The following is a 26,048-nucleotide window of genomic DNA, read 5'->3' as shown; positions in this document are numbered from 1 at the left end:
TTAAAATAATATATATGATCAAACATTACATTTGGTGCATTATCGAAAGATTGCGTGTTAGATATAATTTCTATTTCATCACGAGACCTTTGGATATGGAGGATCATAGAAATTACTGGTCGTTTCTCTTAATACAATACTTAGGTAACATGGACTGCATTATATGTGGGAAATTAAAATCAGGTACAGTAGTCCTGACTATCTTTCCAGATATGGGTTGCACTTATCCAATTTTAGTTTCTCATTATCTGAAGTATGGAATGAATTTTTTTGATGATATAAAAATCTACAGTAATCCCCCTTATCTGCAGAATCTATATCTGTGGTTTCAGTTATCTGCAATTAACTTCGGTAATATATATTGTAAATTTATTTCAACTCAACAATAATAATTCCTTTCTACAATTCACAATTAACGCTCTCGGCAACAATGGGATTTGCTCTCCGCACAGCAACACAGCGTTCGTTATTGCACTCCACAACGACAATGACAATTTACTTGGACTATTACGAACAACATTGAACTGTTAATCTTAACTAATATTTACAAAGCACTATTTACAAATCAGAACTGTTAGTTCTCAGTTCACAGTTCTTCTAGCTCAGTCACTCGAGTTCACAGTATCTCGAACCACAGACCTTCAGGGACAGTCCACTGTACTCGAACTCAGGTCCCTCCAACTGCGGTCCACTGCACTCGAACTCAGGTCCATCCAACTGCGGTCCACTGCACTCGAACTCAGGCCTTCAGATGCTGACACAGTTGCAGCAGTTGCGGGCGCACCCTCCCCTCGTTGCGTTGACGTAATACACCCCCTCTGCCCTTCAGCATGCAGATGCTCCCCGTACCAGCATTTCGGCTGCCGCGCGCCCTGTCGGACACGTGTTCAAACCCCGTTGCAGCTGTCACAATATTTTTTACACAGCACCTATCATCTGGGCTGCCTTAATAGCATTATAGGCCTCAAACAAAGCACTGGGCCCTGCCTACACAACTACTCTGGAGTAAAAATATAACTTATCTACAAATTGAACTTATATTGGTATTTCCAACAAAATTAATGTTTTGACATTAAACATGATTATGTACAGCTAAGATAAGTCAGTACAATAATTTGGACAATATAAGCCTTGAACTTGAAAAACAAAAATTGCAACATTAAAATGGTACTTTGTTGGTAAGTCATACTGATGGAGATAACACAGGTGCGCCATAATCTACACATCTTCGGTTACTTTTTGACTACTGGTATATACTTATGGCTTTTAACAAACCCGAAGGTGCATTGCCGCCCTCACATAAGCCAGCCATTGGTCCCTATCCTGAGCAAGATTAATCCAATCTCTACCATCATATCCCACCTCACTCAAATCCATTTTAATATTATCCTCCCATCTACGTCTCGGCCTCCCCAAGGGTCTTATTACCTCCGGCCTCCCAACTAACACTCTATATGCATTTCTGGATTCGCCCATACGTGCTACATGCCCTGTCTATCTCAAATGTCTGGATTTAATGTTCCTAATTATGTAAGGATTATTATTATTATTATTATTATTATTATTATTATTATTATTATTATTATTATTATTATATGCTTGTATATCTTATTGTTTGTAATTTGTCAGTTAACCTATATCATAGGTATGTTACCGAAAAAAGAGATTTATTTCGAGAGTCCACTATTACCTACGGTTTTTTTCAAAATGTATCTCCCACAGATAAAGGAGGATTCCTGTATTTCGAAATTTTCACAGCACCACATTTTTAGTGTCACTTATTCGAAAAAATAATTCAGCCTGTGTAGTTTGTATATCTAGCCATTTCAGTACAGGTATTTCTCCTAAACTATTGGACAGGTTGTGTTCATATTCAGTACCTAGAGGCGAATTTATCTGGGAATGATGCAATTGAAATATCTTAATTTTAAAATTAAAAAGAGAGAGAGAGAAGAAGAAATAATAGATTCATATTTGAAATCAAAATCACAAAATGGCCAGGAAATCGAAATTTACAAAATTATCATGTCAAAAAAGATATATATAGAATGTAATGGAAAAAAAAAATAATGTGATGTTTGTGATAAGCATGATTTGCACGAGAATTGGTTAATTTTACTTAATAATAAGAAATTGCAGTGGCACAAATTCTAGTATTAACACTAGTTGTCTTGTTACTATACTTGACGTGTGGACTCTAGTATTGCAGGTACAATTTGATTTTAAAATTAGTCATTTAATCAGTTCAGTTAATTCGACAGCTCTATTTTTTACTGTTTTTCTTCATAATGTGGTTTTATCTTTAAAAGATATGATTGTAGAGTAGAAAAATTGAAATATTGTTTATTCTTTTCACAATTGGACTCAGTTTATGTAAAGAGTTATCATAGCAGCCTCTGGAATACAAATAGATTATACAGTACAGTGTAATGGATGGCTTGTCTTGACATGTATCTGAAACAATCTCTCTTTGCAGTGCAAGCCTCTAGAGATGTACATAGCAAGGACTCATACGATCCTATCCTTGATGAGAGCTGAGCAGTGGGCATCTGCCTTGGAGTATTGTTCTTCTTGCACCTCTGACAAGCGTTACCCTAACATTTCAATTGTTCTCTGCTTACTGAATTTTATTCATGTAAGTATTAACATATATTTTCATTATCTGAATTTTCAACTTTTTATGCTCTAGGTCAGTGGCAAACGGTTGGCAGAACATGTCCATGTGAGCTATTCCATCTCAAATCGACCGAAATATAGAGAAAATTGACCTTGCAATTTTTAAATACAATGAAACTTTTTCTGTCTGTAGACAACTGTGATATCATGCTTTGTGCAAAGTTTGAGGCATCAGAACTAAATAGTGTTTAAATTAATAATATTTACATTTATCGTATTTTCATAAAATTAGCAACTTTAAACTGTTGTGGCTCCGAAACCCTTTCACCCAATGATCAAAATCATGGTTTATTTTGATGCTGAGAAATTAAAGTTTATATTGACATATAAACAGATTTTCTTACTTTTTATGGAAATGGAGAAATTTAGATTTTTGCTCATTAAGACGCCTTTGCCTAGGAAAAAATAGTTTAAAAAATATATAGTTAGATTCCGCATTGAAAGTACAAATAAACACATATTTTTTACTGATGATATGTTGATAAGAAAGTATTGAAAATATCAAATAAAGAAAATAAATAGTACGCACGTGAACTAACCAGCTGACTGTGAGATGGGAGCTAGCCGAGACAAGCAAGGCCAGGAGACAAACACGTGATGTTTCGTCTAGTAGTGCATAGCTGGGCTAGCTTTATCACAAGTTTTCATAAACACAGGAGTAGAATGACGCCCAACGCTTGCTTATCATCATCTCTTGGCCAGTGCGTGCGGTACTGCGCCGTTCTAGTCTAGGCGTGTGAAAATAATTTATTTAATACCCTCGAAACTTATTGCCGTACCACTAAGCAAACAATGCCGAATTCCTCTTAATAATGCAAGATTTTTTCTCAATATTTTTTTTATATTTTTACAAATGAGCAAAAAGCCTAAAAGTAAGTAAAATCAGATTATCTGTCTCTGTACTTACTTACTTACAAATGGTTTTTAAGGAACCCGAAGGTTCATTTCCGCCCTCACATAACCCCGCCATCGGTCCCTATCCTGTGCAGGATTAATCCAATCTCTATCATCATATCCCACCTCCCTCAAATCCATTTTAATATTATCCTCCCATCTACGTCTCGGCCTCCCTAAAGGTCTTTTTCCCTCCGGTCTCCCAACTAACACTCTATATGCATTTCTGGATTCGCCCATACGTGCTACATGCCCTGCCCATCTCAAACGTCTGGATTTAATGTTCCTAATTGTCAGGTGAATAATACAATGCGTGCAGTTCTGCGTTGTGTAACTTTCTCCATTCTCCTGTAATTTCATCCTGCTTAGCCCCAAATATTTTCCTAAGCACCTTATTCTCAAACACCCTTAACCTATGTTCCTCTCTCAGGTCTCTGTACACAGTAAAAATAAGGATTACTTCTTATCATAACCTACCAAATGTCAGCTTCAAATTGAGCTCTCGTTCAATGTTCTACAGTAAATGGTTCCAGAGTTCTGAGCGCTGAAAGAGGCTTGTTTTTCTAAAATATGCTAAATTTGTCGCTCAACAATATGAAAACCGTTTGACTTTCGATAATGTATTTTTGCAAATGCACTCCCCTCAGCACCTTCTATAAATAGGGAAAAAATTACGAGTATAAAAGAAATGCGAGGTTTTTTACTGGTTGATTTCATATGGAATAGCCCATGTACTTGCCAAGAATAGAGCCGTACTTGGTCTCTTTCACATTGTAGGCCTAATCCCTACATAAACATGAAATTATGAGAAAATGTGAGAATTAAAATTGGGAAATGTATAGTCTACTGGGTGTCTCTTGCTCTCAGTTTTATGGTTACAGGCAACACTACATTTTATGGGATGTCAACGGAATTCAGGTGTATTTTGTGTAGGGTGCTGCCTCTCTTACGCCCTGCACTATTTACAAAATCGACACTTGATGGTGGTGGTGGTGAATACTTGGTGCAGATATAGTTACTTCTGTCTGTTTCAGACCACACATGATGCTTGCTTACTTGAACCTGCAGTGTCGACCATCAAGAAGATTATGTGGCTGCATCCTCCTTGTGCTCCATATATGAAAAAATTTTACAGATCAGTTCTAACTAATACTGAGGAAGAGGTAAGCTATCAATAAGTATTCGTGTACGTATTTTCAGACTTTCCTATGCATACAATTTCATAAGTTTCATATGTCATGCAGTGGCGGCTCTACAATAAGAACTGCAGAGCTGCAGAACTGCCATTTAAATGGACCTGTAAAATTAAAAATGGAAAATGTGCTTTTATGTAATCTAGTTCATTGTTTCATTTATTTTTCCAATTCATTCTCCTTCAATTCGAGATTTTACTGTCTGTAGGAGCCTTGAACTGCTGGAGAATTTTATCTGTAGTGTACTTTTCGGATCTGTGATCGGCAGTTCCTGAAGCTCAACGTAGGGTAGTCGGCAGCAGAAAACTGGTTTTCTTCACCATCCCATAAGACTGCATTAGAGCTGCAACCGAAGCAGATCTGTTCGAGTATACAAAAGAACCGCCAACACCCTCATCTCTTTATGACCTGTGTTAGAACACAGGTTTCTAAACTACTGTATATCATTACAGTTCCAGTGTATTATAGTACTGTGGGTGGTGTGATGATTAGTCAGTGTGTCTAAGAAAATATTTTATATTAAAAATGAATGAAATGAAAATCTAATCGACCAAGCCTTTTCGAAATTAAAAGAGAAATTGCACGTTAACTTAAGAAATTAGGACATCCTACACCAAATTTAAATTTGGAAATTTCTGGAAAAAGTCCAAGAAATCATGTAGCCTACTAGTATTTTAATACCGAAATGTGTGATGGAAACGATTGGTTTTTTGCTGCGCTCATGAAAACGCTTTCTCCCCCACCTGTGTATTCTGTTTAGAGGAGAAAATACATGGACAAAGACCGGAGTGAAGGATTTAGTTAATTTAACTTAAAAAACTGTAAGAGCATGAAAATTCGAAAACTCATTTCAAGTCAAACAGATTTGTCACTGTTAACGATATTAAAATATTCTAACACAGCTTGATTCTGCGTATTGGATTAACATTCAGAAACAAGAAGGAAATGTTTCTAAAAAGAGATATGGTCTATCTAAAATAAATTAACTGTGTGAAATTCTGTGCCGCATTTGAATTAGCGATTCGAGGACTTGCTGAATCAGGAGATTCAACAAACCGCGGTATATTTCGGGGTTTGACTGATTTTACTCCACATTTAGATTAAACTTCCAAAGATCATTTATAGGGCTCGTCACAATTGAAAGGAACTACGAAAACAATTCAAAATTAATTGTTGGATAGCAATAAAATTATTGGAAATTTCTCTTCACTGCCACCAAGACATGACGCTGAAAGTTTGGTGCAAACTATCTTAATAGAATTTAGGCTTAATGGAAATTCAGTCATAATTGAACCACATGAATTAATTGTGCTGGTTAATGGCGGGGCTAACGTAATGAGTGGGAAACACAGAGAATTTGTATTGTGTTCCACAACATATTTCTTGCCAAGGAATTAAATTTAATAATGCAACAAACAGTTCACAAACTGGTCAAGTTACTATACTTTATTGCAAATCTGTAGGAACTCCCAGCTCTCTGTTTTATAATTCCGTCTGCCAGTATGGGTGTAGGCTAGAAAAGTTGACGTAAAGAAATTCGGTAGGAGTTAAAAGCGTTCGAACGATAAAAAGTTCCTGATGGTTGTTCATTCAGGTATCAACATGAGGGGCATATCTCCACTAGGTGACTAGTTGTGCCAGGTGGGAGAGGTGTAGCGCACAGGGTGGGCAGGGCGCACGGATTGTTGGAGTACAACTTCGAGAAGGGACTGTAATTACACGCGTTATCCGATTTAAATGCAATAAACAGCATGTGTTTGCTAAATACACTATTTTTCATGCAGAACTGCCAACCTTTATAACCGCGGGCCGCTACTGATGTCATGGCTCTATGTTCTGTAGCAAACCTGGATAGTGACATTCATGCATGACATAGTCTAAACCAGGCCTGCACAAGGTTTGCGCTCTCCAAGCCGGCTCACAGCTCATGAGCGAAATGCAGATAATAGCTACGCTCTGTATAAGGGTGGACTGGAAGAAGGGGTGGATCTTGTACAAAATAAACACAAAGGAAGTACTATTACGAGTGCTTATGAAATGAATTCGCATTCAGTGTTTGCAAAACTATCTTGGACTATTATTAATTAATAAAGAAATATTTATTTTACAGAAGTAATAGAAATTCTATAGCTACTTAAATGTACAATATCATTTTGTTATATTTTTATTTATCAGTACATCAAAACGAGGTTTTATGCTGTTGGCATCTGAAAGGAACAGCAGCCTACTGATCGTAATGAAACATCAGTTATAGATATTCGATGTCTGCCTTTATTAAAGTTGATTAAAGAAAACAGTTGCTCACAAATATAAATGTTGAGCCAAACATAGCAATCATTTTCACAGCCAGCCTGTGTAGTCGTGGATATTATTGCTAATGTTTAGTCTTGTAAAACTCAACCAGGCCAGTAGTATTATTCAAACGATCTTTATCCCTTAGGTCACATTGAAGATCAATAAGTTCGAGCTGTAAACTGTTAAATGTTACTTTCCGTCTTTTAGATTCCTCCATACTGTACTGTATGTACAGTAGGTAAGCAACGCGAAACAGTTACTGGGAATAGGCCTACACATTGCACTCCACTAGATAACTGAGTGGTCGTTTCCTCCTCTACCTATAGCAAGTCTATGTCATTCTGACGTATCTTCCTCTCCGTTTCGGCGAGCAGTAAACCCTGCTCTCCCGCTCCGAAGGAGCATGCGCGCTCGTTGAGTGCTGTTTGTGCAGGCCTGGTCTAAACTGTTGGCAATGCAGGTTTGATGGTGAGAGTGTGGCGTAAGCAGTGCAGTTTATATTTTGGCATTGAGACATGCATAACCTGATCAATTGCCAATCAATTAAAACAAACCTTTCATTAAACAGAAATATTTTCTGACCGTGAGTTCAGGGATGGAAAATGTGTTAAATTCCCTGGATTAAATGGAAACTGTCTAATGCAGAAAAATGGATTAAAATAAGACTTTATATGGAAAATTTCCAATGTTTCGAATCGTTTAGAAAAAATTTCAAGCATCCCACACATTCTATAGAATTTTAGTTTCAGATTTTTTAAACTCTGTTGCATGTCTTGGTGCTTTCTGGTTGAGCTCGACAATGTGGTGATGATATGTCTTCGGGTTTCAGCCCAGTGGCAGTCCTGATATATTATTTATTTACTTATTTGAATAATCCGGCACACTCGGATTCATACTAATTACCATACTCTAGACACCCAGGGAATTTTTCTTCTCCAAGGAAAATTCCCCAAGAGTCGAGCCTAGTAATCGAACCCAATAGCATATATTATGAATAATTTCAATATTAATGATATACTCGAAAGATGTTTAATATTTGTGGAAAGTCAGGCAGCCAAAAAAAAAAAAACTCCTTGCCTACTGGAAAAAAATAAATAAATAAAGTGAATAATTTCTTTACGTTGAATGTAATGTTTCCATGTCAACAATTTATGCTGTGAATAACTAATCGAGTAAGATATGTTGTTTCATTTGAATTACATACATGTTCCTTGTTTAATTTTTGTGCCTTCACTAAATGGAAAACTGACTGTAATGGAAAATATTCCCAGTCCCCTTGTGATTCCGTTAAGGGCAGGTTTTACTGTATAATCTTCTGAAGGAAGGTCTTCACCCTTTGATGCACGCATTTGGGGAGGAAATAAAAAATTGTGTTTGCAATGAAATTAAACTTTTATTTGTCTAAGAGAAGTGCCTCAAATTTAAAAAGTCTTAAAAATTTTCATTTTTTACACAGAAAATGGGTGGTTTCATGGTAAAATCACTATGCAATACTGCAGAACACAATGCTTTCAGACTTATTGCGAATGATACAAAAGGAAACAGTTTCTGATTTCATTAAGGCAAAGTGCCACTTCACATGTGTTGCGTGGTAATTAGAAAAGAAACGAATGGACCTTCTATCCTTCTACTTGAGCCAGGACACTCCAGCATATGACGTACGGCTATCACTCTCACCACGGTCTCTTTTTTCGTCGTGTGGTAAACCAATACGCCCATGTCTAACTGTACCACATGCATACACATTTTGCTGTCTTAGAGATCATCAGATTCAAACTTGTGAAAAAGTTGTCAAAAACACTTTGTGATTGTCACCAACCATCTCTTCCTTGTAGCCTTGATGGATAAGCTGACACAAAAATGGAATGTTTTGTTGGATATGATAAGCATAACTACCCTGTTTGCATGGTGGTTACGTTTTGAAACCACCACAATATTTCTATATTGACACCACATGTGTCGGAGAAATTACAATCTTGTTACTGAAATATGTTCCAAAAGACCGAAAGACAAATAATACTAAATAGAAACGTACGTAACTGTGATATTTTAGCATACAACTGAAATAAAAACACGTAGCGAGTCTTCCACACCCCAACTATACACAACAACGTCGGCCATCTTAGTGGAGCAACACAAATGTAGGGAAAATAAAATTCTTCTACAGTTACTAGGGATCAGTGAAACCAACGCAGTAGTTTTGAAATAAAAATCACACTGTAAGTAGGCAGGAAACTCAAATTTAAAAGGTGGTTATGTACTGTAACCACTGCGCTTCAAAGGGTTAACAATATAGCTCATTATCATCATCATGTTGATCTAAAGGAGGGGAAGACAATAGTTAGAGAGTGTAAAGAAGAGGTGTAGATTAGATTTTTTTACATTGCTTATTTTTAAAGAATTCACAACATTTCGAAGATTGGTTCTATCTTTGTCTTCAGGTGAAAATGGACGGGGGGGGGGGGGTGAGAAGGGTAGCCTACTCGTTGGAGTCGTTACAATCTAAACTCCTCCTCCCTCCCTTTTTCACCTGAATACAAAAAACCAGTTTTCGAAACATCTTTATGAGGATGAACACACACAAATCATCTCTTCACGTTGTTTCACTAGTCAGCAATATACCTATCAGGATTAGCCCTGTAGGGTGCTATTCATAGACATTTCTTTAGCCCATGCTACAAGCGTGCTAAACAGGATTCATATCATATCATATCATATATCGCTAACACTGGTTTATGAATACGGAAAACGTTAGTTCGCTGATCATCCACCGAAAGCCTGCGCTAAGAATGTCTATGAATAGGGCCCGTAGTGTTGCAGAATTACTCCTTCAGAGCCACACCCAGATGGCTGAGGCCATGAACATGTCTTATCTCTATAGACATCTTTTAAACGCTTGTGAATGTTTGCAATAATGTTCTTCTCCTCAAAAAGTGTCACAGCTCATTGCTTTGACGTACTTCATGTGCAGTCGTCATTTTGAATACGAACTGCATCACAATCATCTAACAAAAACTACATGAAATTATGCAAGAAGCTTTCAAGTTGCTGTATGTAAAATGTTGTTCTTCTCCAATGAAAATGTTATGTTTTATTTAACGGCGCTCGCAACAGCAGAGGTTATATCAGCGTTGCCGGATGTGCCGGAATTTTGTCCCGCAGGAATTCTTTTACATGCCAGTAAATCTTCTGACATGAGCCTGTTGCTCTCCATTGAAAGGCAGCCAAAAAAAAAAATTGATGCAGAAAGTGATTGACTTTCTTTACCAGCTAGTGTAGGCCTAGTTGGTTTTTTCCTGAATGTATAAACGTCAAATTGTTATTTCTTTGCTTCAGATTTGAATATCTTAGCTATGAAGAACCTAACATGTCTCATATCTTCAGCAGATCTCCAGCACTTCAGATGTTCCTTATCCCTTCAGGTCCTAATAACGTACGAGTGTTTGCCTGTTTCCAGTGGGAGGCTAATACAGGTTTCAGCCTACAATTTCTTTCAAAGATCCCTGTCTGGCAAAGAGATGTTCACTTTGATTCTGTGCAGTTCTTTCATGTTCAGGAACCCATATGAATATGACTGTAATTTAATTTCTGTACACTCATATTGTTGAACTGCTTTAATTTATTCTCTGTTTTTTACAGTACACACCCGAGATATCAAGCAATGGAATTTTTATGGATGTTATAAGTAAATTGTATGATATGACATCGTCCACAGATGAACAAAGTGAACCTAGTGATTCAGTTTGCGTTGATAAAGATGAATGTGAGGATATATTAAACAAACCGGACTTCGATGGTGATTATATTGAAGCATTTACAGAAAAGAACAGCTTCAAGACTCTGAGTTCAAATGAAAAGTTGGACCGACTGTTTCTTATCTTGGATATAATTGTGGAACTTATGGAAGATGATCTTTCCGTTTTTCTCGTAAAGAACAGATTTGAGCTGAGAAAGAAGCTAATTCAGCCAGCTTTCCGTCCATTAGTAGTATCAGTGCTGTGGAGAAATAGTACTGATCAAGCAATTGGTCACTTGAATCCTGTCTGTAAGCGCATTATTGATATCCACAAGAATTGTTTCAGCATGGGAATCACTTACACTAAAAGGAGAGTTATTGCAGTAAGTACACTTCAGTATGTATGTATGTATGTATTTATTCACACTGCAATGGGTATATACCCGGTGGCAGTGGTAACTAATTACACTCAATAATGACAATAATAAACTTATTAATTAAAAATACATTTAATAACAATACCAATAATTAATACTTAATACTAACAATAATTTATAATAATAATAATAATAATAATAATAATAATAATAATAATAGGGAATATCCTAAATTAAATGAAGCACGATCACTTAAAATAACATTTAAAATAAATCTAATTTGTATCTTAAACCTAAGTTCGAACTAAGACCCACGAGTATGATATGTTCATATCTGCACAAGTACCTTTCCACATTACACTCATTTCGCTGTCAACTCACTCACTGCACTGGAACTATGACACATTTCACTGATTCTATCCTGATTTCACTAACACTTCAAAAACATTTCACTGTTCAAATACTTTGCACAGCCACTATAAACTATAAAGCTTCACTGACAGGAACACGTTTCACTTACACAACACACTTCACTAACACAACATACTTCACTGACACAACACACTTCACCGACACAACATAATTCTTCACTGATACAACACTTCAATAACAAAATATAATTTACACCCTTTACATACTGTGTATAATTACCGTCCATTAGTAAAGTCCTTAAGCCTATTTTTAAATACATTTTTGGTTGTTGGTAAAGCCTTTAGTAAGTCTGCAGGTAAAGCATTCCAGTCCCTGATAGTACGATTGAGAAAAGAAAAGTTTCCAGTGTCCGTCCTCTGTCTTCTTTCCCTGAATTTATATGAGTGGTCGTTCCTTGAAGAGTAATTTGGCGGTTGCAACCTATTTTTTTATTTCTCTCCAGGCAGGCTCACCTCTGTATGTTTTGAACAGTGCGTATAATCGAATTCACGTTCTCCTGTCCGTGAGTGGTCCCATCTTAATGGTGAATTTTTCCGACAACACTTGAGAGCCCGTTTTTGAATCTTTTCCAGTGTCTTAATATGTTCTAATCTGTAAGGATCCCAACATGCAGCACCATATTCCATTACTGGACATACTAGTGATTTATATGCAATCTCTTTGGATTTATCAGAGCCTTTTCTTAGTACCCTCATCACAAAGTGTAACGCTCTCCATGCTTTTCCCGCTGTGTCTGTAACGTGTTCCCCCCCAGCCGAGATTGCTGCTAAATGTTATTCCGAGGTATTTACATTTGTTAACTTCCAGAATGGTTTCACCCCCTACCGTATACAGGTCATCAAATTAGCTGCTTTGAGTGCAGTTCACAATTTACGTAAAATGATCTTGTAGGTATGGTCAACATAACATCGTCAAATTTAATGCAATTTGTTGTTGTTTTCTAATGCCAGGCATTTGACAATAAAGTCATTTGACCTCTTGCACTCCAATATTTTTCAAAGATATTGTCATGGTCAGCCACTGCCCACAGATTTTGAGGTGTTCTGAATCCATTTCTTGGTTTGAGTATTTAATGCAATTTGCTCTGCATGTGGCAACCATCATGTCCCTGTTATGGTTTACTGTTGTTTGAAGGTCCAGTTTGACGAAGCTTTCCTAATCTTGAGAGACATGAAAATTACAAAACATTCTTTCAGTAATTTTGAGGAAGCTTTTTGTATGGAATCACAACCTTTTGTAAATGATTTATTGCTCTGCTTTATTTTCAGATTTGCAACAGTTTGATTACTAAATTACTTCTAGTATTTCAGTGTCAGTTGTAAATGTAGAGGCAGATATTGAAATGCAGGCTTCGAAACACAAAAATTAATACATTTGTTAAGTACCTGCCTTTTAGTTCTTATCCAGTCTCTCTCCACATTCCTTCATAGGAGTTATAAATCTTTTATTTGTCGTACATAATTTGCTATGTTGCTATGCCATTTCAGTTATTTTTTCTTCATTAATATTTTCAGAGAGTTCAACAAAGATCTGATTTCACATGCTTTTCTTACCTTTTTGTCATGGAGAAATGCATGAGAAATGAAAAGAAATTATTGTAGTTCATTCCTATTTGAAAACAGCCATTTTGTCAAATGTGATGGAGTGATTGCCTTTGATATTGAGGCTCCATGATATTTAGGGACCATATTTTTTGATGAAATAAAATGGCGATTTCGGTGTTAATCGTGTCACTATTTTAGTGGGTATTTCGTGAAATAAGTTGTTAATTCAGTAGGTATTTCGTGAAACATTACTAATAAAATTTAAAAATTTTAATCTGCTGCTGAATTGCAGTTGACTACAAGGGTCCAGAATACAAATAAATTGTACAATATTTATGTAGTTTAAACAATGAATTTAATAATTATAATAATAAATTAGATGTACAAAACTTTCAATTTCCGAAAAAAAAAAAAAAAGATATATGTGTACTATATCGAATAATATCAGATAGCCTGTTAAGTTAACAAGAATAGTTTAAAATATTAATTAATTTGAAAAATATAAATGGTGGTGAAAAATTCTGACGGAATCATTTATTACGTCAATAATTATTTCTCGCAAGGAATTTAGCACGGATCCTAATTCTATTAAGATTAATGTACAAATCGTGTAATAATGTATTTACTCGCGTATTTTTCGCACTTTTTTTGGGGGGGGGGGAATCCGTTCCGAAGTAGAGGTGCATAAATCACGCGAGGAAATAAAAAAAAATGGCATGACATTATGAAGAACAGCATTTTATTTCAAAGAACTGCATTGGTATAGGAACAGATCCTATTTGTCTGCTAATTCCCATCCTTTAGGAGAACCAATTAGGTTGAGAAAAGCAACAAACCAGCTGGGTGTTTGGTGACTATAGGAACAAATAAACCCTTTGTCACAGCTGATCAAGGATGGCAAGCCATGGGGTGCGCTGTACTTTCCGGTTTTAATTGACCATACGATGAAAGAGTAATGGAACGGAGAAAAATTCTCTCCGGTGCTGGGATTTGAACCCAGGTTTTCAGCTCTACGTGCTGACGCTTTATCCACTAAGCCACACCGGATTCCACCCCGGCGTCGGAAGAATCGTCTCAGTTTTAAGTTCCAACTCTTGGGTTTCCTCTAGTGGCCGCCCTCTGCACTACGTCATAGATATCTATGAACCTAGGACCGAATTCCACACATGTGCTGAGGTGCACTCGTAATGAGTGACTAGTTGGCCGTGATCCGTTCCATTACTCTTTCATCGTATGATGACGCAGAATATCTGCATGGAAATATAATATGTACTTCGGTACATTATAATAATATATTTAATTGACCAGTTAAAGTGAAAATAAAAAGAAAATTTAAATAGGAATTTAAACATTTGGGTGCGAAAATTATGTGGAGGGATAAAATAGAAGTCCAAAATTGATGTTTAAAAATTGGGGTGCGAAAATTACGCGAGTAAATACAGTACCTCCTCGGTTTCAAACAATGAACTGTATATATGCCAGTTATGGAAAATTTTGTGCTTGGGTAGGGGAGGCAATGTTCGTAAATTTCTCTCTTCTCCTGATCTACTTCTTTGGCTTGCATTATTGTTTTCTCAAATCTTATTACATTGAGAGGCCATTGAAATCTAAAAGCACAAGAACAACTTCATTCGGAAGGAAGAAGGCCTAAAGTCAGTCAAGCATAGTACCCGGCCCTGAGAAACACACGCATTAAACCATTCATCCAACAGCCAAACACGACGGTAGCCAATTACAACATGTGGAACATGGCAACAATGGTGAGCCACAATCCATCCCGACCTTAAATACCATAAGGCAACCAGTCACAGTCCCAGTCGTTCCCAGCACGTTAAGGAGATCTTTGCACTCCCGTGTGTTACACTACTGATGATGTCTGCCAGAGTAGCAGACGAAACATATGGTAGCAACAGCTCCAATAGACCACGGCCCTTAAGCCAGATAACATCGATCTCTATGACGCCAGCTGTGAAAGCCTACATTCCAAGATCATACATATTATTCCACACAGTCTATAAAATTTGTTTTTAATTTTATGTTTACATCTTCTATTTGAAAGTAAAACGTATTAAATCCTAGATAATTAAAATAATTAATTTGTTGTATTATTTCAGGTATCTAGAAGGTGAAATACATTAAAGGAAGTATTATTGTAGGAAATTTCGCGCATATCGCTATTATCAGAAAATACAATCCCTTGTGACATTACATGATGGTACGAACAAAACAATACGAAAATAATTTATGAAGTAATTGACACTGATGTGATGTATGTTAAACGTGAATTTCACTTTGTAGCAATTCAAACCTTCTTTTACATATTTTTGATCTCACGTGTTTTGAAATATCCCCTATAGTTAAATAATTTATATGCAATGTTTTTACAGAGACTGTTAAATCTGATAGCCGAAGTCGCACAAGCTAGTGAACCTAAGCAGACAGCGTACCCTCACATTGAAGATAACTGCAAGAATTTAGCTCTTGAAATCTATCATAGTTTGTCAGGTATGTATTTTTCAAATTTTCTACAATTTCAACTACAGTGATATGTTTAATCTGTAGCTCCATCAGTAACCAGTTTCTCACCAACGACATCTGTATTTAAATTCTGTATAATATGTGGCAGACAGAGTTTTGCATTATAGGTTCCCTCGAAGTGACATTGCTTACCCTGATTTCTTTTTTCCATTATTGTCAAATTGTACTGTTTTGCAGTGGCGACTCTGGGTATACACACTTGCACATGTGCACACCCTGAAGTAAATTGTTTTCATATCTTTTTTGTATTGGTTGCAGGGGCGAATGCTAGTCACGAAAGTTAGGCTTGCTCTTTTATTCATAGGGGAAGATGGGAGGATATAATAATTCATAATTAATAAAAATAATCAGACCCACATAAATAATTTATTTTAAAATTACGAAATCATTATGAGTCATGGATCATATTCGCTTATCGGATGTAGAAGTTCGATATAATATAACAAATATGGCCAACAAACAGTTTATTTAGTTTTTTTTCGACCCTGCCAACCAATGTACATTGTTGTATTGAGCTGCACTGAATGAGCACACATTCTCTATAATGTCTGTCTTCTCTTGAATAGTCCTTCGGGAAAATGGATTTAATAATAAGGTTTCAATAACACACAATTCCGAACTCATTGCAGTACTTCAAATTAATGTTTAAGAATTAATAATACATGCAGCAGCTAACACAATTACATTGCACTCGCAAATCACATCACATTTCCACTGCCAATACTGCTCTGTATACGTTAAATAGTCGTTGGTGTAGCTCTCGAACCAGAGCTTGAAACAACACAACAGAAGCATGTGCGCCTAGGACGGACTAAGGTGGAAGGCACTTGCGCGCGCATCATATTCTCGCTATTTCTACGTCTTTTCTATAGCTCCAAGAAACGAGCAAGCATTGAGATACTTGCGGTGTGCAACCTGTGGATGGTATTACGCCTATACAATGTTCAAAAAATCAAAATAAATTTTAATGTACGTAACGCCATTTTGAGAAATGCATATTCTACAAAAATATTGGGCTTGCGCAGCAAGCATAGCATGCCCTGAGAAATCGCCCCTGTTAATTTGTCGACATTTTCTTCTTTTAAACCTGTGTTCTTTCATGTGGTTGCTTAAGTTTCTGCACACTGTACATAAGCTGTCTACTTTATTTCTATTTCAATACACTTTCACTTGGTGAGCATCTCCGTACAAACGTAGTGAGTGAGAGGTAGTTGGTGTAAGGAAGGGTGTTCACAAAATATGGTCTTCCAGGAGCATCATCTCCGAGCTGCTACTGTGCTCGTGCATAATTTCTTGTTCACTTGTCAACTCGCAGTCAAAACATAGCCAGCTCGCTAGTTAAAACTGTCACTGTCGCATCCATCTATTGACTAGGGAACAGTTAAGAACAAAACATATGCCATTGTCTTAAAAATACAATTCTGAAAGTAAATACAGTGAAACCTGTTCAAGACGGAAGTGACATGGTCCTAATTTTTTTTTCCGTTGTGGACAGGTTTCCGTATTATTCAGGTGTGACATTAAAATGCAATATTTTGTCATTAATATACATGAAAAACAAAATGGCATGCCGCAAACTGCAAGAAGTACAAAATATTCCATTTAACACTCATCACATTAAATCAGCTTTCTGTCGCTCATTACATTGGTGAATCATCTTGATTAAAATCTCATTTTCTGTATAAATATTATCATAACTCACTCATTAGTCATTAAGCATTACTAAAGTTTACTAATCTCATTCTATTTAATATCTAACACTATACTCTAGTACTGTACTGCATATCACTGCACATTATTAATTAATTGGACTAGGAGCCATCTATTAGAAGCCTTGAATTCTGGTTTATTTAATTTCTTTCCCAGTTCAATAGCTTGCTTTGCAGAATAGATCCAGAAATTGGCATGTTCTTTGAAAGGTCATGAAGAACCCACTCCCACAACAGTTCATTTATTTTCACATAAACAGTTGCTTTCTGGTTCCTTTTGTGTCACCAATATCGGCCGCAAGCCACTCACTCATTATGATCTTTAATTTTTAAAGTGTCACACCTGAGTTTTCCACAACTGTACTTCTATATTATTTCACATAGACTTTGTTTCTAATTTTCCTTTATCTCGATCACTTTTACTTCATCACTTAATGTTAATGCCACATTTTATGCAACTTTTTTTTACCTGGAAATCACTACACTTGCGCTCTGTCTAGCTACGACAGTATACGGGTGTGAAGCATTGAAAATCTTTGAAGGGACTCGTCTGCCTAGTCAACAGGGTAATAAAATTTATGACCGACAGGCCAACACACCCTCGTACCCTCTAGAATTTTGAAAGAAAACTTGTTTTTATCTTAATGACCTACATATTTCGTATATTCCTTGAAATTACACGCTGTTTCAAAATATAGTTACAAAATATAGTGTGTCCAAAAATTGTTTCTGTTTTGAACAGTAGCAGACAGTTTCCGTTTCCGCGTTGGACAGTTTCCATTTTATTCAGAAAAAATTACACGTAATACATACAAATTTCGCCGGGACCAATAAATTGTTCCGAAATAGACAGGATTCCGGGTTATTCAGGTTCCGATTTGAACAGGTTTCACTGTAATATTATTTAATATTTGTACAAAATATAATTTATGTATTTACTCATTAATTATTTATTTATATATTTTAAACTTGAAAACCCTTTTATGTTATTTTTAAAGTAAAATGAAAGTTGTCAACCATGTTGGCTGTCTCAAGAGGACATTTTATTACCCTCTTACCACATTGGAATGTGCAGATTTAAAGGAAACTAGTTTTTGTTATCTGTGGAAGAGTGAAAAGTCTGTGAATAAATGTGCGGTAGTGGTAAAGTTTTTCGTAAGTTTCTGTTGTGAAACTGAAAAATATAAACTTCTATAGGTTAACTGTAGAAGAGAAGTTGATTATTAAAAATAATGGAAGGCCTACATCATCAATAAATTTAGTGCAGATTAGTAAGTGGAAAGGGAAGGAGCTGAATCGAAAATTTAATATGGATGTGCATGAAAAAGCTCTTGGATTTGAAAATGTGAAATTACAAATAGGTATTTTGTACGATATCTGAAGATAGACATAGTGCACTGGTTATGCTGTCCATTGAATATAAACTTCTGAGGACCATCCCGAACTTTAACAAGAAAGTAATCGATAAGTTCCCCATTAAGGGGAGGAGAGTGAACTTTTCATACAGGCATCTATACTAAAGGTACGGTCTATGTTTGCTTTGAGAAATATTTAATAGTGAATATTATAGTAATTTTCGTGCATGTTTATTTAAATGTTTAGTAATATTTTATGAAAATGAATGCACACCCAAGACGAAAAATCACCTATCACCTATGAGACACTTTCCAAAAGTTAGGACCATGACATCCACATATTTACTTTTTACGTAGTCACTTTTCATACTGAAACTTTAACTTTTTATGTTCTTTGCATAGAAATGTTGTCCCGTGCTGTAGCAACATGCCTAGATACACATTATGAAGTATGTACTGGTTGTTCAAGTCTTCATAGGGAGGGAATTTTGTCATGAAATTTCGGCTAATGCTTGGAACATCTGGTTCTGACAACCAGCTATAATGGCTGGCAGGATCGTGCTAACCACTAATCACACATTACCCCCGTACTGTTAGATGATCGTTCACCTCTGCTGAGGCATGTGGATGTGAGATCAGCATTCAGCTGGTTGCCTTTCGCCCTCTATGAGCTGCTGTGTACAAGTTTTATTGCATAGAAATTTGCTGCTTGGGATCTAAGCCAATTCGAGATTACTGTTTTAAACACCTTTCAAAGAATCATAGAAAACCAAGGTGCTTCTTTAGGTGAAAGAAATGTTGCAGAGTCATAAAAAAAAATCTTTAAATTATTTTTTTTTTGTATTGGCTGCTACAGGTGAAGGGAGGTTGTGTGCAGTGTGTATGTCTTCCTCTCTCTACCCCTTTCTCCTCAGTCCTTCCCAACCTCTCTCTTCTGTGCGTGAGTGCACACCCACACACTTGACACTACTTGCATCAATCCATCTTTCATCATCATTCATCGTATGGGACAAAAGTTATTCTCCCTTTCTGTCATATTGGTCCAAAAACACGAGCACAGACGCTGTATTTGGGTTTTTGTGCACTCATTTTGCACACTGTTCATGATAACTGAGTTTCTTACTCAGAATTCTGTACACCAGTTGAATTTTGGTGTTGAGTAACATCTACCATTGAAAGCGTCATTATCCAATAAAACACAAGTATGGTAAAACCCTGCTTATCTGAAACATAGTATAAATAGTTTCTTTATATCATAAAAGGCACATTTTTCTTCAAAAACTACTATGTAAAATATAACTGTGTGTTATGTTCCAAGGGTTTGTCAGTGCATGCCAGTGAGACAGCTACTGTCTTCTTCTTGCCACAAAGTAAGGCTACAAATAAGAAATGTAATGCAGTTAGGTAGGAAAATCTGCTTTGTGCACCTTTAGTTCACATGTTTTATGTTCATTAGCAGCCAGCAGTTGTGTGTTGGTTTGGCCAAGTGAAGGTTATTCTTTGTGTAACTTTTGTTCTATCTTCTCTATACTCCAACAATTGAGGCGTACAGTGGAGTAACAACTTAATGTATGTTACGTTGTTTTCCTGTTTTCAGCATATATTGAATCCTTAATAACACATCCTAACAAAGTTTAATTTTCCTCCAACAAACACAGTACCGTGTAGGAACATTTGAATGTTGTACGCAATGCAGTTATACCAGATCTAAAATGTTTGAAGCTTTATATCTCAAATTCAAGATTTCGCAATTAAGTTCTTGGTTCTTGTTATAGAGAATGCCCCAGTTCTAGAACGACTGGCAACTAATTCTGCGTGTGTTTACTTCTGTGATGCTGTAGATGTTAAGCAGTTGTTAGTGCAATTTGTGTTACATTATTTTATCAAGTGTATGTTTTTTCAATGTTAGCAAAATGTATAGGTACAGTGAAACCTGTTCAAATCGGAACCTGAATAATCCGGAATCCTATCTATTTCGGAACAGTTTATTGGTCCCAGCGAAATTTGTATGTATTATGTGTAATTTTTCCTGAATAAAACGGAAACTGTCCAACGCGGAAACAGAAACTGTTTGATACTGTTCAAAACGGAAATAATATTTTGGACACACTATATTTTGAAACAGCGTGTAATTTCAAGGTATATACGAAATATGTGGGTCACTAAAACAAGTTTTCTTGCAAAATTCTAGAGGGTGTGTTGGCCTGTCGGTCATAAATTTTATGACCCTGTTGACTAGGCAGACGAGTCCCTTCAAAGATTTTCAATGCTTCACACCCGTATACTGTCGTAGCTAAACAGAGCGCAAGTGTAGTGATTTCCAGGTAAAAAAAAAGTTGCATAAAATGTGGCATTAACATTAAGCGATGAAGTAAAAGTTATCGAGATAAAGGAAAATTAGAAACAAAGTCTATGTGAAATAATATAGAAGTACAGTTGTGGAAAACTCAGGTGGACACTTTAAAAAATAAAGATCATAATGAGTGAGTGACGTGCGGCCAATATTGGTGACATAAAAGGAACCAGAAAGCAACTGTTTGTGTGAAAATAAATGAACTGTTGTGGGAGTGGGTTCTTCATGAGCTTTCAAAGAACAAGCCAATTTCTGGATCTATTCTGCAAAGCAAGCTATTGAACTGGGAAAGAAATTAAATAAACCAGAATTCAAGGCTTCTAATAGATGGCTCCTAGTCCAATTAATTAATAATGTGCAGTGATATGCAATACAGTATTAGAGTATAGTGTTAGATATTAAATAGAATGAGATTAGTAAACTTTAGTAATGCTTAATGACTAATGAGTGAGTTATGATAATATTTATACAGAAAATGAGATTTTAATCAAGATGATTCACCAACGTAATGAGCGACAGAAAGCTGATTTAATGTGATGAGTGTTAAATGGAATATTTTGTACTTGCAGTTTGCGGCATGCCATTTTGTTTTTCATGTATATGAATGACAAGATATTGCATTTTAATGTCACACCTGAATAATACGGAAACCTGTCCACAACGGAAAAAAAAATTAGGACCATGTCACTTCCGTCTTGAACAGGTTTCACTGTATATAGTAGGACATGTCTGTTATAAATGATAATAAAGTGTATGCTATCCTACATTGTTACACATATTAATATTGTGGAATCTTTCTTTCAACTGCTGAAAGTATGTTATCTGAAACTTCTCCACCTCCTTTATTTCGAACAAACAGGGTTCTACTGCTACAACAAGGCTAGGATAATTTTCTTCCAGCATTTCACGAAGATGTTTGTTTGGGGATTGTCACAGATAATAGAGATAGTAATTCTAATAACAGAGAAGTCATCAAGGATTGTGTAAATATGAAGCTTGTACAGTTCTTACATTCCGTGCATAAAGAGGGAGAAAAAGATAAGGTATCTCAGTTAACCCAGGTTTCTGTTAATCAAAACTCAGATAAGTGATGTTCCAACTGTATATATAATTATTTGCTGTTTATAGCGAGTTGTTTATGCCATTTCTTATTTGTGTTTCTGTTTATATTTATTACTAAATGTACTATAACAGCAGTTTAGTTGACATTTTTGTGTGCTTACTAGATCTGCAACATGAAGTATTGAATGAAGCACTTAGCGAATTGAGGCCATCATACCTCAGCTTGTATGTCACTAACAACATGCTCTCAAAGACAATTGGAATGGAGACATCTCCATCACTAAATACAGTTGTAAGTATACAATGTTGAACAAAATAGATTTCGTTCAGGAGTTTCTCTTTTGCCTTGCCAATTATATTAATGTATAACAAAGATTTAACACATAAGTTCCAGACATAACATGGAACTCATTGATGCTCTTTATGTATGCAGTGTTACTTGTTTAGTCGAATATTATGCAGGGTGTAAACGATATAAACTGTTAAAATTATACAGACAGTACATTTCGGTCTACTAAACATTCTGTGTAGTGAAATTTTGTTTTTCTTCTACTTTTGTTTTTAATTCTTAAAATAACATGTTTTTAGGATTGATAGTAGTCCAATATTTATGTTCGAGTAAATGTGAACGTCATTGGCAATGACCTTCCGTCCAACACACACTAACACCACCACAGTAGCGAGAGACAACAGAGTACCCTGACTTGTATCACCACAGTTGCAAGGTGGCGGACTGAAGTAAATAATGATGGTCTACTATCATTTCCAAAAACATTACACTCACAGATAACTTTTTTTTTCTAGGGGAACCACAAAAGTTACAGAAAAATTTTACTAGACTTTTTTGTTCAATAATTTATGCTCTATCGCCAGTATTTTTTTTTTTTTTTTTTTTTTTTGGCAGTTTATATCGTAACTTTTTTTAACATTAGTGCCAACAGTAGTTCATTTTCTGGCATTTTTTCATTCAAAAAGTGATTGTATGCCATTTTTTTAACCACTTGCTCACGAGATTCATAATCTCCTCATCGATACCCAATCTGCGTCCTTCTTAATATGTATTGGAATGCCCATTTCTCTTGATCTTTGCTGAGATTGTGAAACTTCTCACGGCCTTCACTTCAGGATCTGCTGGATGCTGCATCATGAGGGGACTGTCTGATAGCTGCAGTGTACTGCACATGTGTTAGTAGTGGCTGCGATTGCACACTTTCACTATCTACAAACACTATTGTTGTGTAGTGCACATTATTCATAATGGAGCTTGATGTGGATAAATTACTGTTTTAGTACATGAAAGATACGTTTTGCACAATCCCATTTTGAAACAACATCACGACAATAATGTGGTTTCTAAAAATATGGGAGAAATGGCAAATGAGATGAAAGCACCACGTGTATAATAATTATTTGTACTAGGCCTACTTTTCTGCTTTATATTATCACTTCTACTCCGAATTATCTGTCATCGCGCTTTCAGTTTCTTACAACTCTTCGAAACCGACATCAAGCACTTCTTTCTATCCCTCATCATAAAACGTCTTTATACTCATCTTCCTATATTGTAGAAATACCTCGCCTCTGGAATTTGTTACCTAATGACGTCAGGGACTGCCGGACTTTATCACAATTCAAAATTAAATTGGAAAATTTTGTCTTAGTTAATGTTTTTAGGTATTGCTAGAAGTATTGATTTTTTTTTGTCTTTTCTTTTTTAATCTAGATTAAAACTGCAAGTTTCTTGTTTATTTTAGTTAATTAGTTAGGATACAATTAATTATGATACTTAATCACTCATTTAAAGTTTGTGTGACTGCAACCTGTGTATATTTTTGTGTGGCTTTACTTTTTTTATAGTGTTTTTTTTTTCTGTTTATTTCTATTATTGTATTTGTATTCCTGGTGTTGTGGAAGAGAAGGCCTGATGGCCTTAACTACACCAGAATAAATAAATAAATCATTGATTATTGAATTAATATATTATTTTTCTTTATTGTGAGTTGTGAAGTAGTCATAAACTTACAAAATACGTTAGTGCACTACATAAGTAGTATTTAATTTTAAGACTCTTTCTGTCTTCCAGATTTTTAGGCGTAGGAGTCCTTAGGAAATAACCAAATACAATAGAATTTCTTATATAGACAGTTCACATTTATTGACGCCATTTTCTAGCCTAGGCCAGTTTTCCAAACCCACACAGCCAGCAAATCAGTTGTCGTGAGCAGACCATGTTAAGCCGTCGCGAGGCATTGTAAAGCAAAATGTCACATTGCATCATGTCTGATTCTGTGTGCACACTGCCAAAGGAATCTGATTAGGTGCAAGTTGTCTTAGTGTAGTATTGTTTGTTCCACGAATTGTTAAAGCAGTTCAGTTTTGTTGATTCTAATGCATGCATACACAACTATCTTATCGAATGCTTGTTGATATTACACAACTCTTCTTTGCATTATTGTATGTTTCACGTTTGATTAAAACTAGTTCAGATATAAATTCTTTTGACTCCATCACACACATATATGGTTGTCTTACAAAACATTTGTTGTGTTCTTTCATCTCCTCCTTGCATTTTCATGGTGGGACAATAAAAATATTCTTAATTTTGTGTATTATGTATTTCAGTTGCAACTGGTAACAAACGGCTGCAGAGCACGAGATAGTTCTAATGAAGATGTTGAAAAGGTAATACATTTTTACAACATAGGTTTATTAATTTCCCTTTGATTAAGGTATTTTTTTCTTTTGCGGTGGTAATGGTGGTACTGCTGATGGTGGTGGTATGCATTTTAACTTGTGAGAAGGGTCAGGAAGTTCATGTTCTAGAAGTCCTTTTTAGACTGTCATTCTTAAAGTAGACGTTTTAATGCTAGGGAAGCATGTTAATTATTTATACAGTATGTAATGTGTGAAAAGTATTTTTAACACTAGTGCGAAAATTGTTTGCATCGATTATATTTTTAAACATGAGTTGCATATATTATTGGCTTAATTGTTATGAACGTGGTTTCAAACTTTGTTAGTGCATTGTTTCTTCAGAATTCTCAAATATTTCAAAATCGCTATAATAGGTGTATCGAAACATAAAACTGTACTAGTCAGTTGCAATGTGTTAACACTGTTTCGAAACATAGACTCACTATTCAACTGTTACACTATAGTCTATACTGCTATCTTCTCGTGATGTGAATTTAATCTGCAAATAATTTTATACTGTATTAGAATAAGTACATTAACTACAAGTGAATTTATAAAAATGGTGTTTGTATTCCAGATGACTGACTTCAAACCATCCGATGACTTCCATGACTTTCAACCGTCCAGAACTGGCAAATTGAAGAAGAAAAATGACATCAACAAAAGAGATCATAAAGGTATAATAATGTTTTATGACAGTAGTCATTTTAGTTTCATTTTTTAGTTAGTATATTTTTCCATTTCATTTATTGAATTCCATAGATCTTATATTAGCATTTAAGCTTTAAGATGTGGAACAAGCCAAAATTGTACAAGATTACAATTTTTTGGCGAGATGAAGTGAGACCCAGGATTTGCAATAGATTACATGGAATTTGCCTTATGATTGGGGAAAAGCTCGGAATAAAACCAACCAGGTGATCAGCCCAAATGGGAATCTAACCCAGGATCAGCAAGCTAACAATGAGCTACGCTGGTGGCTCTACAAAAAATATACAGTACATAGCAAGCAGATGATTCACTTTACAAACCTAAACAATTATCCATCAGTTGAGCTATAAAAATACAGAGTGATTTATATAGAACTGACACATTTCTTTCATTATTTGTTTCAAAACGAATTGTGCTAGCGACAACTTATTATACCTAAAATGTAGAGGAATTTTGGGAGATTATTTACCTCTATAGCA

The 26,048-nt window shown here is 35.7% G+C and overlaps 1 protein-coding gene across 3 annotated transcripts in view; it reads left to right on the top strand.

The window, feature by feature from the left end:
- LOC138716278 (uncharacterized) overlaps window positions 1-26,048 on the top strand; it is a 193,713-nt gene that overhangs the window by 152,030 nt on the left and 15,635 nt on the right. For all 3 annotated transcript variants that reach the window (XM_069849186.1, XM_069849185.1, XM_069849187.1), the window contains 7 exons: window positions 2,477-2,635; window positions 4,605-4,733; window positions 10,698-11,177; window positions 15,535-15,652; window positions 22,329-22,456; window positions 24,787-24,846; window positions 25,436-25,535. In XM_069849186.1, coding sequence (XP_069705287.1) covers window positions 2,477-2,635; window positions 4,605-4,733; window positions 10,698-11,177; window positions 15,535-15,652; window positions 22,329-22,456; window positions 24,787-24,846; window positions 25,436-25,535 — 1,174 coding nt within the window. The remainder of the gene's footprint in view (window positions 1-2,476; window positions 2,636-4,604; window positions 4,734-10,697; window positions 11,178-15,534; window positions 15,653-22,328; window positions 22,457-24,786; window positions 24,847-25,435; window positions 25,536-26,048) is intronic.

The sequence above is a fragment of the Periplaneta americana genome, chromosome 16 (assembly GCF_040183065.1).
Source record: "Periplaneta americana isolate PAMFEO1 chromosome 16, P.americana_PAMFEO1_priV1, whole genome shotgun sequence".
Taxonomy (NCBI): domain Eukaryota; kingdom Metazoa; phylum Arthropoda; class Insecta; order Blattodea; family Blattidae; genus Periplaneta; species Periplaneta americana.
This window is presented reverse-complemented; position numbering and strand designations above follow the sequence as displayed.